This window comes from Punica granatum, chromosome 8 (assembly GCF_007655135.1).
Source record: "Punica granatum isolate Tunisia-2019 chromosome 8, ASM765513v2, whole genome shotgun sequence".
Lineage (NCBI taxonomy): Eukaryota > Viridiplantae > Streptophyta > Magnoliopsida > Myrtales > Lythraceae > Punica > Punica granatum.
The window spans coordinates 13,108,454-13,125,117 of NC_045134.1; the positions used below are offsets into that span (position 1 = coordinate 13,108,454).

The window sequence follows — 16,664 nt, forward strand, 5'->3', positions numbered from 1 at the left end:
GAAAAAAAAGAAGAAGGAAAAACGTACTTTTTTTTTTTTTAAAGAGAAATGGTCTTCAGCAATTTTCATATGGTTGTGGGCCTATCAAGCATTTGCCGCCACCATCTCCGGCGCCCGGCGGCGGCCGCCCCTAGTCTCCACTACCCCCGCCACTGCAAGCATTTCTAGCTTCAGATACCCCCATGTCGTAGTCATTTCCATATCAATTCTAGTAATATAGAAAAGAATAATGTATGTATATATTATTGTATCATAATACTTGATGCCAAGGCCTTTTTTTTTTAGTATATGGCTTCGTCTACATATGGATTCTTAGCCCTTGTTACTGTTTCATTGTTGCATGTGCGAAGCTCAGCCTGGAACTTTCAAGACACTGGATTAGACACATTGTCACATTGATCATGAGGCTAATCGAGTTGCGTGAAGTCTAGCACACTGAATGTGCTAAGGAATTTTTCAGATTTTATATATCTCGAATTGCTGGCTTGGAATGTGGCTTCTGATGTTCTGCTTGATGTACTTTTGGGGGCTTCATGCCCAAGGAGTATTAGTGGTCTTATTAGGCATGTTTATTTGGGATGATTGATAAATATAAAAGAATGGGATGATTATGTTGGCACGTACGTTTATTTGGGATGTTGACTTTGGTTGAATCCCTCATTAATTGCTTTACCTTAATTTGTTGCCAATGTATATATCATAACTCGAAAGATATCATATTTTTACATTTATTGTCAATGTTAAGTCATTATACTGTATATATATCTATAAAAATTTAACCCATAATCCAGCGAAAATAATATCCATCGAAAAAAATTTAACCCATATATCAATGGTATAGGCTACATATGCAACTCAAACAAGTAGCGGTAGATAAAAGATTTATTTTTACTATCGCAAAATAAAAATGAGAACCAATATGTTACGATCTTTTTTCTAAGCCACTGTTATAACTTTTCCAACAAAATTGTTTAGATATACTTAGTCGTCTCCCTAGCTCTGATTATCGTTTTACTTAACTAAACTTTATGGTGCAAAATGAACTTTGAAATGAAATTTTCACTATCACATATGAGTCGGGAGTAAACTGATACTCGAATACCAAACAAACCATATAAGTCTCAAAGACGGCTTTTGATAAGTCCAAAATCGACTGAATTGCATTCAGAGTAGATGATACCTCTTGGATGGGTTTTTCATGTCAAAGACTTTGGATCTACTATCATAACCTCGACCTCATCAGATACCTATATCATGGAGATTGGTATTATCCGCACTAAAAGATTAATAACTTAAACTTTTAGGTTGGATATGAACTCATTCAATTATATCTCATAGGTTGAATCAAAATGTAAAGATCGTACCCCATGAATTATGGACCAAAACAAACTCCGAGAATGAGTGCATGAAACGTCCACCAAAGGAATCATATATAAGATGTGATATAGTTGACAAACTGCATTTTATATGAGCAAAATTTTACTTGCAGTATTGAAAGCACCTTGTGACAAATGCTTAAACAGAGAACGAAACAAAATTATTAAATTTCAGCTAATAGGCCGATTACAGGCTCATGAGGAAAAAGATCCATACGGAATGAACATGCAAAATATGCTTCAATGGCCACATTTACGAATTGCCTTTTTAATTTTTCTTTTATCGAACGTGAAGAACAGTACTCTTTGTCGAAACTAACGAGCGATGAGACCTTATTTCCCGTCCATTGATTTTCACTGCCCTAACCATTCACACGATCCTTCACTTTCATCTCCAATTGGATGCTATGCATTGTGGGATAGCCCATCTCAATTGAAATGACAAGAAGCTTACACACTTTCAATGGCCCTCGTGAAGCTAAGATTCGCCTCTCTTTTTCCTTCCTTCTTTGGTATAGCTTGAACCTGCCTTTTCTATTGATAGCATCTTGAAACTAACAGCTGGTACCATTGATTGAGTCAATGATCTCCCATCAACAATTTTTTTTTTCTTTTTTAAAGTGAAATACGATGCATCTTCAATCTATTAATTGAGACCAATCAAACTTTCACTCGAGGGTCGACTTGGCACTACTGCTTTTCTAATTGATGGCACCTTGAAATGACAACTTGAAACGTTGAGTCAATGATTTTCCATTAGCAAATTGTGTCTTACCAATTGGCTGAAACTAATAATCTCCTACTCGGCCATCAACTTGGCGCCGCTAATCACGAGATATTTTCAGTGAGTTTCAAATATCAACGCTTCTAGTAAAACTTTACCATTGAGAATGTAGTTTTATAACCGCACCACATCCCGTGGTTATTTTCCACTTGAAATTTGGTGATTGTCTTGGTGAAACGACCTCACCAATCTAATAGTTCATAGCATTGGACAATTTGCAAGAAAAATTGAGTGTCATGTTTTTTTGAAGACAAATTAGTCAAATGTTTGAAGTTCATGAATTCTTCTCATTAGAAAATAAGAAAAGGTTACAACAAAGGTTGACAACGAGGAGCCATCCCTTAATTACATCTAAATAGATACAAGCCGCCCCCTCCCCTGGTTTCTTCTTGTTCTTGCCATGATAAGTGAAAGCTGATATTGTGGATTCAACTATCTTTGATGGTAACAAATACGTGTAAATTTCACCCTTGGAAAGCTACTTATGATCTCAATCAAGAACCCGAAGTTCCCATTGCTTCTTTCTTTGACTCTGTTTCGTCATGTCAATGGTCAGTAGCTGGTCGAGAACGGCTTATATGACTTAAGGTGGAGCATGACGCCTGCAACTGAGCCGGCGGCAGCGGCGATGGTGATGATGAGGCAAGCGAAGCTTAGGATTTGGAGGCAGAGCCACTTGGTGCTCCACTTGGGGATCTTCTTTTGGGCAATGTACATCTCGACCGGGAAGTAAACGGTCAGCGGCCAAAACCCAAGTGCCCCGAGAAGCCCGACCACGTCGTTGAAGAAAGGAAGCAACATAGAGATGACCGTTGTGATGATGACGAAGATTGTCCTCCAAACCAACCTAAAGAGGTTGAGCTTGTAGGGCTTGAAGCCCGGGACAGGTACCTCGATGTCCTTGGTGATGAACTGGCTGTCTGGGAACCGCTCTTTGGCGTACTTCTCGATGAACGCGAAGAGGGGCTGGCAGTAAACCTGGTATGCGCCCACAAGGTGGATCACTATGGCTGCGTTTGCTATGTCGACGAGCCAGAACGGGTTGTAGAAACCGAAACCCGTGAGGAGATTCCCAGGGGACATGTCCCCAAAAGCAGCATACCCGAAGCACCCACAGAGCATGTAGAACAGGGTCGTGACCGCGACACTGATCAAGGTTGCCTTCTTCATTGTCTTGGCCTCTGATGGTGGGGACTTGATAGTATCCTGTTTCATAATAAATTTACGAAATCTATGAGTGACCTTTTTCCGGCATAGAATTTGTAGCACATAATCAATTTGATCTCGGGAAGGTTAATAATGTACCTGAATTTCAATGAGGATGATGGAGTAAGAGTAAGCAAAGGCTATGTCTCCAAGAGCCTGGAAGCTCTTCCATATCTTCTGGGTCTCAGTCACGGTCCCGATGCTGATACCGGTCAGACTTCCCCGGAACTTCCCGGTTTCAACAACCTTAGTGACTCCGAGGCCAAGCCCGATGGTGGAGTAGGTGAAGGACATGACAGCAGCCAGGATGGAGAGCCACCACAGTTGGTCGAAGTTGGGTATCTGAGACAAGATTATCTCAATCACCCCAAAGGTTATCATGTATGGGGTGCTGTTCGCGGGGCACGGATTCTTTTCTCCCTTATTGTGGAAGCAGTTCGATCGACTAATCGCCCTGTCCAAATCCACAAAATCGAAAACCTCAAATTAAAATCAATAACACAATTTCACGTGCTTTTTTTTTTTGGCTACAAAAATGCCATGTGAACACTCACATCATGCTAGTGGAGGAAGCAATCGTGTAGCCAATGGCAACTCCAAACAGGTTCAGGTACTGAACCAGCCCACATAGCTTGACCTTAAACCCACCTGCAACAGTTTTGCCCGAAAACCATAAGGAAAACTTGAGCTATGGTCGCGAAAACATTCCAGGGCACAAAGATTCACTTACCGAGATTCGAGCTGACAGCGTCCATGTAAGTGTAGTTGCGCTTTCCATTGACGGGGTCACCAGAACGGTAACATGCAGCAAGGAGGGCGGAGGTGTAGTAAGTGACGAAGGAGAAGAGGAACAACATGGCGGGGCCAGCAATCCAGCCGAGCTGTGCCGTGGCCCAGGCCAGAGACAGCACCCCCGACCCGATCACGGCCGTTATAATGTGCGCGCTGGCTGTCCACACAGTTCCTGCAGCCACCCAAAGGACCAAAACATTATTGAAATGAGAAACAAGAGTGTATATATGTATATTGTGCAGTTGAGTCGACTGTCGATGAATTTACCGGTTCTCTTGAGGTGGCCATCATCGTCGAAGCACTTGGAGCCGCCCTGCGGTTGCATATCAACCGAGACACTGTAGACTTGACTGTGGGGAGCTGCTGCGTTCTGGTGGCCCATCTTTTACACAAGCCCAACCGACACAAAACAGAGTTAAGCTTCAGTTACGGCGGCTGGCCGACACAATCGGACTGTGCAAATCGAGTCGACAATTGAATTTAAGAACCAGATGGGCCTGTGTTGCTGCCTCTCTGGGAGGATGAATTTCAAGTAAGCAAGCAAGAAATGGGATGGGATTGAGAGGGAAAATGGAGGGGTATATATATAAGGGAAACGGGGCGGGGAGAGAGCGTGGGAGCCAGACGTGATGAAAATGGTAGCGCCCAGTGGACGCGCAAGTCAACGACCGACTTCAAAACTATTCTGCCTTGCTGACTGGCCCGACCCGACCCGACTTGACCGTCATTAATTATCAGGTATGTCTGGTACGATTTAGCGGGGGAACGATGAATTCGATGTATGTCATCTTAAATTTACTGCCATTTCAGGAAGGCTGCGAAGAATTAAATTTGAACTTATTGGATCCAATTGGGTATATGTTTCATGGTATGAAATCACATTAAACAACAAACATGCAGATAGTACGGAACGTAAGTCCTTTAAATGATTATACGAATCCTTGTCGGGGGGGGGGGGGGGGGGGGGGGGGGGGGGGGGGGGGGGGAGTTTGTTTTCGACCCGAGGATTCGTTATGATTAGAATTTTCAATGACCCGAGGATTCTTTATGATTAGAACTTTCAAGCTTCAATTCAGTATGTGTGTTGTCTTCATGGACAGAGGACTGCATGAGTTACGAGTCTAATTGAAAGAAAGAAAGTTCCCACGTAATTTTTTTTCTCCTCTTTTTCGCCTTCTTCGGTCACAAAGAGTATTCATAATTTTTATGACCAAAATCGTCTCCTACGGCCTACCATGAGATTGATTTTTTCAATGAGCTTCCTCTTTTTTTTCCTACCACTCACACCCTTTATTATTATTATTATTATTATTATTATTATTATTATTTACAATAATAATAAGAAAAATATATTTAAAATGGTAATAATTGGAGGCAATTAGTAAAGGGAAGAAAAGGCCAAAATATTTCCAGCGAAGGGAAAAAGTCCAAAATAGTCCAGAAGAAGCCAATTGGGCCTTATCTGTTATCTCTCTAGTCTCTACGGGTGTAATTTTTATTCATATATTTTTATTTTTATTATTAAAAATCAAGTAATAAATACACTACATGTTGTCCAAACTCCTATGCCCAGTTGGCTCTCCCAGTTAGAGGCAAGCAATTCATTAGCTCTCCATATATGAAACCTAACCTTGCATTTCAAGAGAATCCCGGTATTGCATTAATGAGTTTATTAGGACGATACTTTCATGGGATAATAATTCAGTCGAGGAATTTATTTAATCCAAGAGATGATGTGTGCTAATCATGAGATGTAATATAATTGACAAATAACGCTGTCAGTGAATGAACTTTATCTGCATCGCATTTTATTGGTAAAGCATCTACTTTAATACTGAATAACTTCACGAAAAATACTATGGTCGTTGAGTCGTAAAATTAATGTGTGGCTTCTTTTATTCCAATCAGAAGTCCTGCGCAATGGGTTTTGTTCTAGCGCCCTTTCACTTTATAACTCATTGTGAAGAAGTTGCACTGTAACGCACAAAATTACTCAATGAAACATGAATGCTAGAGAAATCACCACCAAATGCAACAATAGTATACGTGTGGAGATAAGGAGACACACGAATAGAAATTCTCTTACCGTCATCTACCGAGTGTGGTTTCCTCAATGAAACGCAGCGGACAGGACAGACCAATGCTTTGAGGCTCGGTCGATATTGTTATGATTAGCTTGTTCTTTTCTCTTTCGTGTGTCAAATGGGTCGACCTCATGGGTCTATATATAGTGCAATGAACAGAGGAGCCAAATTGAGAACTTCCATATATTCTATTCTTATTCTAAAAAAATAAATTAATTTAATTTTCCATATCTCATCTCCTTTTTTTTTTTTTTTCTCTCCCTCTTCTCTCTTTAAAGGAGGACCTCTGATTGAGTCCCGCGCGTGTGTCGCTTCTCCATCATCGGTTCCCCACAGAGAATAGGGTTCTGCTGTTTATTCATTTATGGCATTATGCAGTCGTATTAATTAATATTATTATTAGTATATTTAATTAATTTCAATCATTATATTAGCTTTATATTCCTAAAAAGAAAAAAAATGGTGGTCAAATTTGTAAATACAGTTTTATACATAAATCTGAATAATGATTGCCATAGATAGTTGGGGCATCTCATTCCTCTCTTATCGCTTCTTTTCTTCCCAATTACTGCGGAAAGAGAGGCCATGAACTCTTCGATCAGGACACACTGACTGGACGTAAAACCACCTTTTAATATGTTATATATATATATATATATATATATATAAATTTTTGGCTCTTTTGATGAATGCCATTGATTTGTTATATATGAAGTGCTCTGCAATTGGGATCTCCATTAATCTATCTACTCCATGTTTCTTTGATTTCTTTCTTCCCCTTTGATGGCGTCTTGAGTTTTTCTTTTTCCTTTCTTCCCTTAAATGGGAATTCGATGGATATTAGCAAAGGATATCTGTCCTGTGTTGTATTGGGTTATACCCACAGTACGTCAAACCTGGTCTCTTTCGTTTTATTGATACGATTGTATAGACATTCCATACCGCATACATTAACAATCTTAGTTAGCCCTAACCGACAATTGGTTTTCTGAAAATACAGACAACTATATGTTGTACTAAGTGGCATACGCGACGGAGGTATAATAAATTTTATTTCTCGCAACAAAATTACATGTACCTTTTTTCATTATTTATCCGGCGAGATTAATGAGAACATGTATAATTTGGCTCTATATACATATTCAGATCGAATCATAAAGTACTTTCCCATGCCAATTGCTGAGAAGCATTATTCCTTGGAAGACCGACTCACATTGAAAGGTGTCTTTCAATAAAAAGAATACGTAACATTTCGGAGATGCCACTGATTTGTGCGCGGCGAAGAGCCGTGCACATTATCAACACAAGCAGCATATATAATTTCCAGAAGGAATTTCCAAATGCTTCCAATTATATATATTGAATTTGTTATCATTCTTTTACTGGTAATAGAAGTGTCTCATGTAATTTGGCCTTTTAAGGTCGAAATGTAGGCAAAAGGATTAATAATTTCAAAGCCACAGTCTATATATTAAGCATAATGTGATGTTCGTGATTATTCGTGTCCAGATAAGTTTTTGCATATTTACCACGACATTCAAATGAAGTCTAGTCCATTGGTATCATCTGTCGATCGCGTCTCCTTGGGACGGCACAAACATACTTATGAGCTATATATCACGTAGGAAATTGAGGTCTAACTGAATTGGATCCGTCCATGTGCAACCTGACTATATTTATCTGATATCTATTAAAATTCTAAGTGGTTATTTATAAGATATTTTGTAAACCCTTAACTGCATTTGTAACCACATTATAAATAGAGTAACTACTTACAGATTTATGATGGTCAATTTACGGTAAGTGACTCCCATGAGAGGTGCGTGAGGTTCCTGTGCTGTGTGAACAGTGTCGGCCTTTGCTCGATCTTGTAGCCAAGATCCATCCCCGAGTTATCTCGTTTTTGTGTTTGCTTTGTCCGTCTAATAGGTTACAGTAAATCGATATTCGGTAATTCTGGTATGTTATTATGTCCGTGAATTATACTCTTTTTTTCTTTTGTTAGTAATTTAAGTATTAAAAAGAGAAATCAAGATTCTTTTTTGATTTTTCCTTTGTGCAGGTGATCATGATCATTTTTTTTATTTTTCCTTTGTGTAGGTGATCATGATCAATCCATAAGTACAAGACGATGGCTAGATGTGAGGAGATCACATGTGGCTCGTGGCTCGAGACTCGAGTCCATAGCAACATCCTAGTATCACTAACTCCAATGAAGTTAACGTTTAAATTATTGCTTCCGCACTTGATTTTTCTTACATATTGCATATAATTTTCTTAAAAGAGTTACACGTTAAAGCTACAAGTGATATGAGATGAAATTTATATGATAATGTTCATGTGGGGGGATCTATCATGCATTCCCTTTTCGATTGGACACGTGGGGGGATAAGCATCGCACACGTCGCACTAACATCCTCAATGCCCCTAATCTCTCATCATTAAGGAACCCATTTTAGTTAAGCTTTTCAGTTCAAAGAGAAAGACTGATCGACCATATTCTTCCAACTTACATGGTGCACCAGTCTTTTCTGTCATTATTATATTGAAAATTATTTATAATAAGTATATATTCCAAAAAGATATACTCTGTTTGTTAGCTAGCGAGCCATAGCTATAGCTTGCTGGGTTTGGTAATGGCTGAGAGCCCTTCAAGTTCATCAAATGTGCATAATGCAATAGTATCACTTTCCAAAGAAATTGATATGGAATGGAATTTTTTTTGACACATAAGAAGTAAAGCTTAAGCTTTGACTAGTCCACCAACAAATTGGTCCTTGGGCATATATATATATATGTTGATAATTAGGAAGATGCTAGAAGAACAGAGATATAGAAGAAGAATTTTCCTCCTCCTGCGTCAGTCTTATCAGGCCATATGTGTGATTAATCGACCATTACAATTACGTATGTATCTATCTAAGCTGTTGCGTCTTTTCGATGAAATTCTTGATTGCTAAAAAACGTCCTTGTTGATGTGGAGTCATCTTATACCATATTAATTTCTACTGATTAGGTCGTCTCATTATATCCGTTACTTTCTTACGAGATTAGAGGTTAGTTCCAAAGATATTTGTCCTCTTCATCCGAGAAAACGAAAGCTTTCTCTAATATGACAAGACCAACATTTGTCATTGTCTGTTATGGAAGCGAGTTCTGAGTCTTAAAAGTAAATAATGTGAATCCATATAGACGCAAATAATCGGCAAATTATGTATCATACAATATATATAGTACGAAGCTAATTAAAAGATCAGTTCAAGTTGATCAAGGTGTGATATATTATCTTCTGCTTTGAGCTAGGACCACCAATTAATCAAAGTTATTATTCTTTCCTGCCTCGGGGGAATCTTTTAAATATCTAGATAAGAATTATGTATCAATTATTGTGGAAAATCTTATTAGCTGGTCGAATATTCTTTTAAATTGATTTTAATTTCCGATGAAAATGAGCTAATTTAGCCGAAAAGATAATCGTTTGTTTTTATAATCATAATTTTATTCAACTCAACTCAACTTTATTGTTCCCTCAATCAGTACTTTTTTATATTTTTCTTTAATTTAATAATATATTCTCTCATAAACTTTTTCTAATCATTTTTATAATCAATTTTTTAATAATAAATTTTTCATTTACTTTCACATCTATATATACATATCAATTTTGGGTAAATTATACCAAAAATACAAGTTTTCACTTTTATCTCAATTTTGATACAAATTTTTATTTTTAACATAAAAAATCCAAACCTTTCTATTTTGTCTCAAATATGGCATGTTGTTCATCGGCTTTGACAAATTTGGTTTAATTGCCATCGTGGAGCATAACGGCGTCAAATAGACTCCCATACACCAATGAAAATAGGACACATTGTTCAATTATCTTTCTAAAATAAAATAAATAAATACTATATTGTTTTGTTTTTATAAATACGCCCTACTCCTCTCTCTTCCGCGACTATTTGTCTTTCTCTCTCTCTCCTCCTTCCTCCTTCCCTGTCAACCTCCCTCCATCGCTAACATGTAGTGATGCAAATCGTAGCATGACTTCAAGGGATCCAGCTCAAGTTCCAATTGGACCGATTACGCGAGCACGAGCAAAGAAGTTTAAAGATGAACTCAACGGCCTGATTCAAGAGGTTTGGGCTCAAGCAAATTCGTGGAGGCCCATTGGACATGAATCACGTGATCCACAAAGATCCATCAACATTATTCAAGTTATAGAAGATTCCGGACAAGGCTAAATTCAACAAGTGTTTAAGGAAGCTTCTAGAACAGTTGATGATCAACAGAAGATAACATCAGATTTGTTTGAAGATTAAATCTCATAGAGATATTCTAGGGGTATTTAGATTTTATATCTTTATAGATTATGTCATATCTCTATCGATATTCTTGGTTTTAATTTCCTTATCTATAGGAGGAGATATGACCATATTAGGATTACTTTATGTCTATATATATTCATCTTAGTCAATTTTTAATCAGAGGAACATTCAGAAAATTGTGAGAGTATTCTCTTTGGTTCTTGAAGAACTAATCGAACTTATCGGAAGTTTCCGTGGCGTTCATCATCGACTTATCAAACGGCTTTCTACCACCGTTTGTGGCTTCTTCATCGACTTATCAAGCGGTTTTCCATTACCGTTTGTGGCGTCTTCCTATATACCGAGGTTCTTGTTTCGCATTAAACAACGGGTTGAGGTCAGTTATACCAAGGTTCTTGTTTTTGTCGTAAACAACGGGTCGAGGGTTCGTCAATCAAATCTGATCGTGGAACGATCTTGGGTTCCTTTAGTTGTCGGGTCTCGTCATTCTTGGCGGGAATCGCATCATGTAGTACAACACCCGAGGCTTAGCAGAAAGCATGAGAAAGCTAAGGAATAAGACTATGAAAGCCATAACAAAGTGGAAAAACCCCCTTGGAATAAGAAATTGGGTTCTCCCTTAAGAAACTCCAAGATCAGAAATTTGGATACGATGGAGGTCAAACGGTGAGAAAACAAGCCACAGCCGATGATAGTGTTCGACCAAGTCTAATTAAGCTCGTCGATCGAACCCTATCATCACTAGATGATGGATCCGTTCATCCTCCAAATCAGAAGTAGACCACACGGAAAAGAACTTGACTCGAGAGCATAAACCAATTCTGACACTGTAAATTCACATGTATGGCAGTTTGATATCTAGAATGTACATAGGACTTGTGACGATGGAGGGAGGTTGATGGAAAAGGAGGAAGAGGGAGGAGAGAGAGTGAGATAGTTGCAGAAAAGAGGATAAGTTGAGGAGGGAGGACATATGTGGGACATATTTGTGAAAATAAAAAATATATGGTTCATTTTTTACTTTAGAAAGATTATACAAGTGTCTGATTTTCATTTGTGGATAGGGGTCCATTTGATGCCATTATGCTCTACATCTGCAATTAAATGGAATCCGTCGAAGTCGATGGACGGCATGCCATATTTGAGACAAAATATAAATGTTGAGATTTCTTATTAAAAAAATGAAAGTTCGTGCCAAAATTAAGATAAAAGTAAAAACTTGTATTTCTTGGTGTAATTTATTCATCAATTTTTTAATAATAAATTTTTCATCTATTTTCATATATATAGATACATATATATGTATATTCTCACACATCAATATATTTATCAACATTTGCAATCATTGCACAAAATCAAACGCAAGCTAATATCCTAATTTACAAACTAACGTGCAAACATAGCTACAGCTCAATTGATTGGTGATCGGAACGGTCTTTAGTAATGCCTGAAAATCGGATGCATATGCGCTCTTCGGACATTAATTAATTAATGAATAGTGAATCAATCACTTATGGGGACTGAATTAGCTGTCAGTTGGCCTTTAATCTCGCAATAAAACCAATTGCTTCCCGTCGGCGGGCATCCGATAGAATTTTCTCTTTGAATATTTACCAATGCATCATACCGGTTACTCGATAGCACACAGGAGCGAGCATCAAGGCTTGAATTGCAGTAAAACATGGCCGGGATTAATCTGTTATTGCATTATTTTTTATTAATTAATCTGTCATAAATACTTGCGTAATTTTTTCAATTACAAACGAGACTCAAAACCTAGTACAATAAAAGAAAAATATCAAATAACTAATAAAAAGGTACAAATTGTCCCATTATAAATCAAATATGCTACCTTTAAATTAAAAAGAGAGAACGTACGTCATTATATTACGCCCTTTTCACATAAATACTCGCGTAATTGGCAATTGTTTCTTGAGGAAACTCTACATGCAAACTTGGAGTGTATTATGATAAGATACTCATTGGACAGGTGTTTAATTATGATTGTAAGGCATACGGACAGATATATAATCAATAAGAGATGTGCTATATTGCCAAAGAGATGATGGCACCTCTTGTAAATTTTTAAGGATAATTAATAATTTACCCTACTTTAGGCACACTTGTAAGAAATCATTTCGAACAAAATTCAAGCTGAAAAAGTTTTATCCGTTAATTGATCGATTTGACTCGATTGGATTAATCAGAGCTCAATTGAGCTTTTCAAATACCTGAAATTACATGAAAAAAATGCAATTTCCCAATCAATAATAAGAGACTTAATTTATTTTATTATAGTCCGATAATAATGAATTACATATGGAAGCTCAAGCATGTCGGGTGGCAAGAGAAGTAGTTTCAAAACAATTTGTCAAGTGTGAAAAGTGAGACACGTGGACTGACCTTTCCACACTCAAAAAAGGAAGTTTCATATTGAATTCTTACAATTAAGATTACCTGTCTCATTTATTTAAATTTAAATTTTATAGTATTAAATTCGTGAATCCTTTTGTGAATTGCGAATGCAAATTAAATAAATAAGTCTATAACAAATAAATGACAAATAGAAACAAGATAGAGAATGAAGGCAAAAGAAATCAGTCAAAAAAGGTTCTTTTCTGGTCTTCGTGTTGTGTTTGGGTAGAGAGAGAGAGAGAGAGAGGTGAGCTGAAATGTTTGACTGTCTGTCTGATTCTTCTTTGGAGGGTGGAGGAAATTTGTTAATGACCTTTCAATATCCTCATAAAGCACTTGGGAAGAGTAGGCTCACTTTTGTCCGAAAAGGTCCATCAATATATATTTAATGTAATACATATGTGGAACGTTAACTTAGCTATATCAAAATAATCGGGTAAGATTTTAGCTACCTTTTCTTTATCTTATAATAGTTAGTTTTTTTTTTCTTATGATTAAATAATTCATAACTCTCTAACGAATCTTTCAAAACATAACAGGAGAACTCACATATTATGACTTGAAATTTGTGAAACATTCACAAATTAATATGATGCTAAATAAATTTAACTTCTCGATGACATATGGTGAATAATGCTCAGGATGAAAAACTCATCCATGAATCCTTGTAAACATTGATTGGTTGATTTGAACATATGCAACTTTGGGCTCCTGAGATATACCCCCTGGGAATTTATCATAGAACAACAGGGAATTTTTGAAGGAAAACGAAAAGCTCAACACGCGCCTTATTTTAGCTAGGCTAGTTATTTTTTTGGTTACATCTAGGCTAGTAATTAATTTTAATTTGAGAATGTAAAATTGTGTAAATTAGTTTTGCATAATATGACAGAGAAGGATGGAAATCATGTCGAGATGGGTATCTTTAGTTCAAAAGCGACATGATGATAAAGCTAACTTCTATCTTGCATTCCATGATATGAAACAGTTCTTTTATTTTTTATTTTTTACCACGATATGATACAGTTGAAAATTTGAAATACCTAAAAATATATTGAATGGCTGCACTTTACCCTCTTTTTTAAATATTTTTGGGAAGATACGATTTGTGTTGGGTCCAGCGGTGACATGGAGAAAATATCTTTTTTTTAAAAAAAATTCAAAGCTATATTTAATTAATCCTCGATTAAAATGAGTTTACACTTGCAGACAGGTCTGTGTGATCCATATTCCCAACTTCAAGGCCACATTAATTGCATTGCAGTGTACCACTTGCCTCGAGGATATTGATGAGCTGAACAAATATCATTAAATAGGCAGCATGCGAGGTCATATCATTAATTGGATTGGTGTCACACCAATTAAAAAATTGAAATGATCAATTAGGCTTCATCTGTACTTGAGCTGCTCATAGAGTCACAAGCCAAAATATGGATTAATTAATTCTTAATATATGAATGTATTGCTGGTGGTTGGTCTAATTAGTTTAAGCTACAAACCGGATCGATCGAAAGCTCATTTCACGAACAAAGGTAGATAAAGTGTATCTTGAAACATCGACAAAAATTGACTAAAGTGAGGTGCCTTCCATAGATATTTGCAAATCCTCACTTCTTTCAACTGGATAATATCTATAATGGTACATTTGCACTTTATCTAGACGCAAATGGACACCTTAAATATATCTAGGAAATGGGATTAAGACAAGAGCACCAATCCGATCCTTGTAGCAAGTATCTCAGTGCGCTCTATCATAGTATTTTGTTCATGCTAGGATCATGATCGAAGCAGCCATAATCGCTTTCTTAGTTCGTTATGAACCTCTTAACATGTTAACATAATATTAATGTGCCAAGGAGATCTATTTTTGCGCTGCCACTTGTTTCATGAAGGTTCAAATTAAGTCTCAGTAAGTATCAGCTATTTTTATTTGCAACGTTTAGATAGAGTATGAATTATCCGCCTTAAACAAGAAAGAAAAGAATAAGAAGTGCAATGAATTCAATTCATCATGTCAAAATCATGATAGTATGATTAATAATATTAGGTATATCTAAATAGCGATAAGGAAAAGCTTGTTGCTTTATGATGATTTATCTCTACATGGCACACATATCCTTGAGGAAAAACTGATGTATCTCCGGCTCGAATCAGAATTAGTTAGTGTTGATTAGTCTTTTAGATATTACATAGAGGAAAACAAGAAAAATTAATAAATCACACCTGAATAAAAAGAAAAAGAGCCATACATCGCAAGTACACACTTATCCCTCCATAGATGTACACGATACAATGACAGAACAATCAATGTAACAATAATAAGCATGCAATATTGTCATACCTTTTTATACAGTTATGTATATATGTATTTAGTAATCCCCGAAAGCAAAGCAATGGCTGCCTACACTTTTTAAGCGCATATATGAACACCCATAATATATACCCTCTGTTTTTTAAGAGAACAATACACATCTTGTCGGGCACAGTTCCCACACCAATAAAATTTACCAGATATTTTAGTGCATTTTCATGCCTCTATACTTATCTAATGATCTTAAATATTGGATGTCTTTATCTCAGGGAAATACATTTATTCAGCAATATATATATATATATAGATATATGTCTATATTCTATATATATATAGATATATGTCTATATTCTTTCTTGAATGCACATGTACGTGAAGTAAAGGAAGAGCAATTTCCTTCAACCTAAAAAGAAAAAGAGAGACCATTTTTGAAAGCACATGCCTATGGGGTCTAAATACCCCCAGTTTCTATTTACCCACAATTCTTTATTATTAACTTCAAAAAGAAGAGTAATAAATTGGGGAAAAGAAAGAAGATAAGGAGCCAAATCATATATTATATACATATATATAATAGAAAGATAAAAATTGTGTGTGCAGACTTCGGAGAGTCGAAAAAGTGCGATGGTGACGGCATATAAGCAAACATGTTATTTTTTCACGCGTTGATAAGTAAAAGAATAATAGAAAAATTAATAATGGATGAATGAGAAGAGGATATATTCGAAGAGCATATACATACATATATCTCTTTCAAGGCTTTTTTGTTTTTGATAGAGAGAAAGGACGGGGGGACCCCTTGCCCTTGACAATCAACATGTTGACAAAAAGAAGATAGGACCAATAAAAGTACTTGGGATTCTCCTCAGATTATTGCACGCAAGTTGCTCAATCCATTTGTAGCTTCTTCTTCACAGAAATGGCTAGGATGGTTCTCTCCGTCTTTGGCGCGGTATTGTTCTCGTATTCTAAGTAGAGCATTTCACTGACATATATCCGAGAGGTTGATTCGTCTTAGTCTTCTGCTTTTTCCATAAGAATTGATTGTATTTGTTTCAATTTAATTAAATAAGTATTTATAAGTTAATTATAAATTAATTATAATGAAAAATGAATATAAGAAAGATGAAAAAAAAAAGAGATAAGAATCTAAACTATATAATTGTTAAGCAAAAAAATTATTAAATGAAATAAATAGAAAATTTTAACTTAATGAAATAAATCATTTTTCACATATTGATAATTTTTATTTCTCACGAAATGTCTTCTCATTCTTATCGCTTATCTCTTTTTCCTATACATTACTTTTTTTAATTAATTAAGTGGTTAATTTTTAAACACTTAATTTGTTAAATATCACCCTAGCCT

The 16,664-nt window shown here is 36.3% G+C and overlaps 1 protein-coding gene across 1 annotated transcript; it reads right to left on the bottom strand.

Moving 5' to 3' along the window:
• Positions 1 to 2,415: 2,415 nt before the first annotated feature.
• On the bottom strand, positions 2,416 to 6,378 carry LOC116188395 (amino acid permease 3-like). Its single transcript, XM_031517720.1, has 6 exons — positions 6,245 to 6,378; positions 4,426 to 4,540; positions 4,097 to 4,330; positions 3,921 to 4,014; positions 3,466 to 3,820; positions 2,416 to 3,366 (listed from the first exon to the last, which is right to left on the bottom strand). The coding sequence occupies exons 1-6, from the start codon at positions 6,248 to 6,250 to the stop codon at positions 2,713 to 2,715; spliced, it is 1,458 nt and encodes a 485-aa protein (XP_031373580.1). The 5' UTR covers positions 6,251 to 6,378; the 3' UTR covers positions 2,416 to 2,712.
• Between the last annotated feature and the right edge of the window lie 10,286 nt (positions 6,379 to 16,664).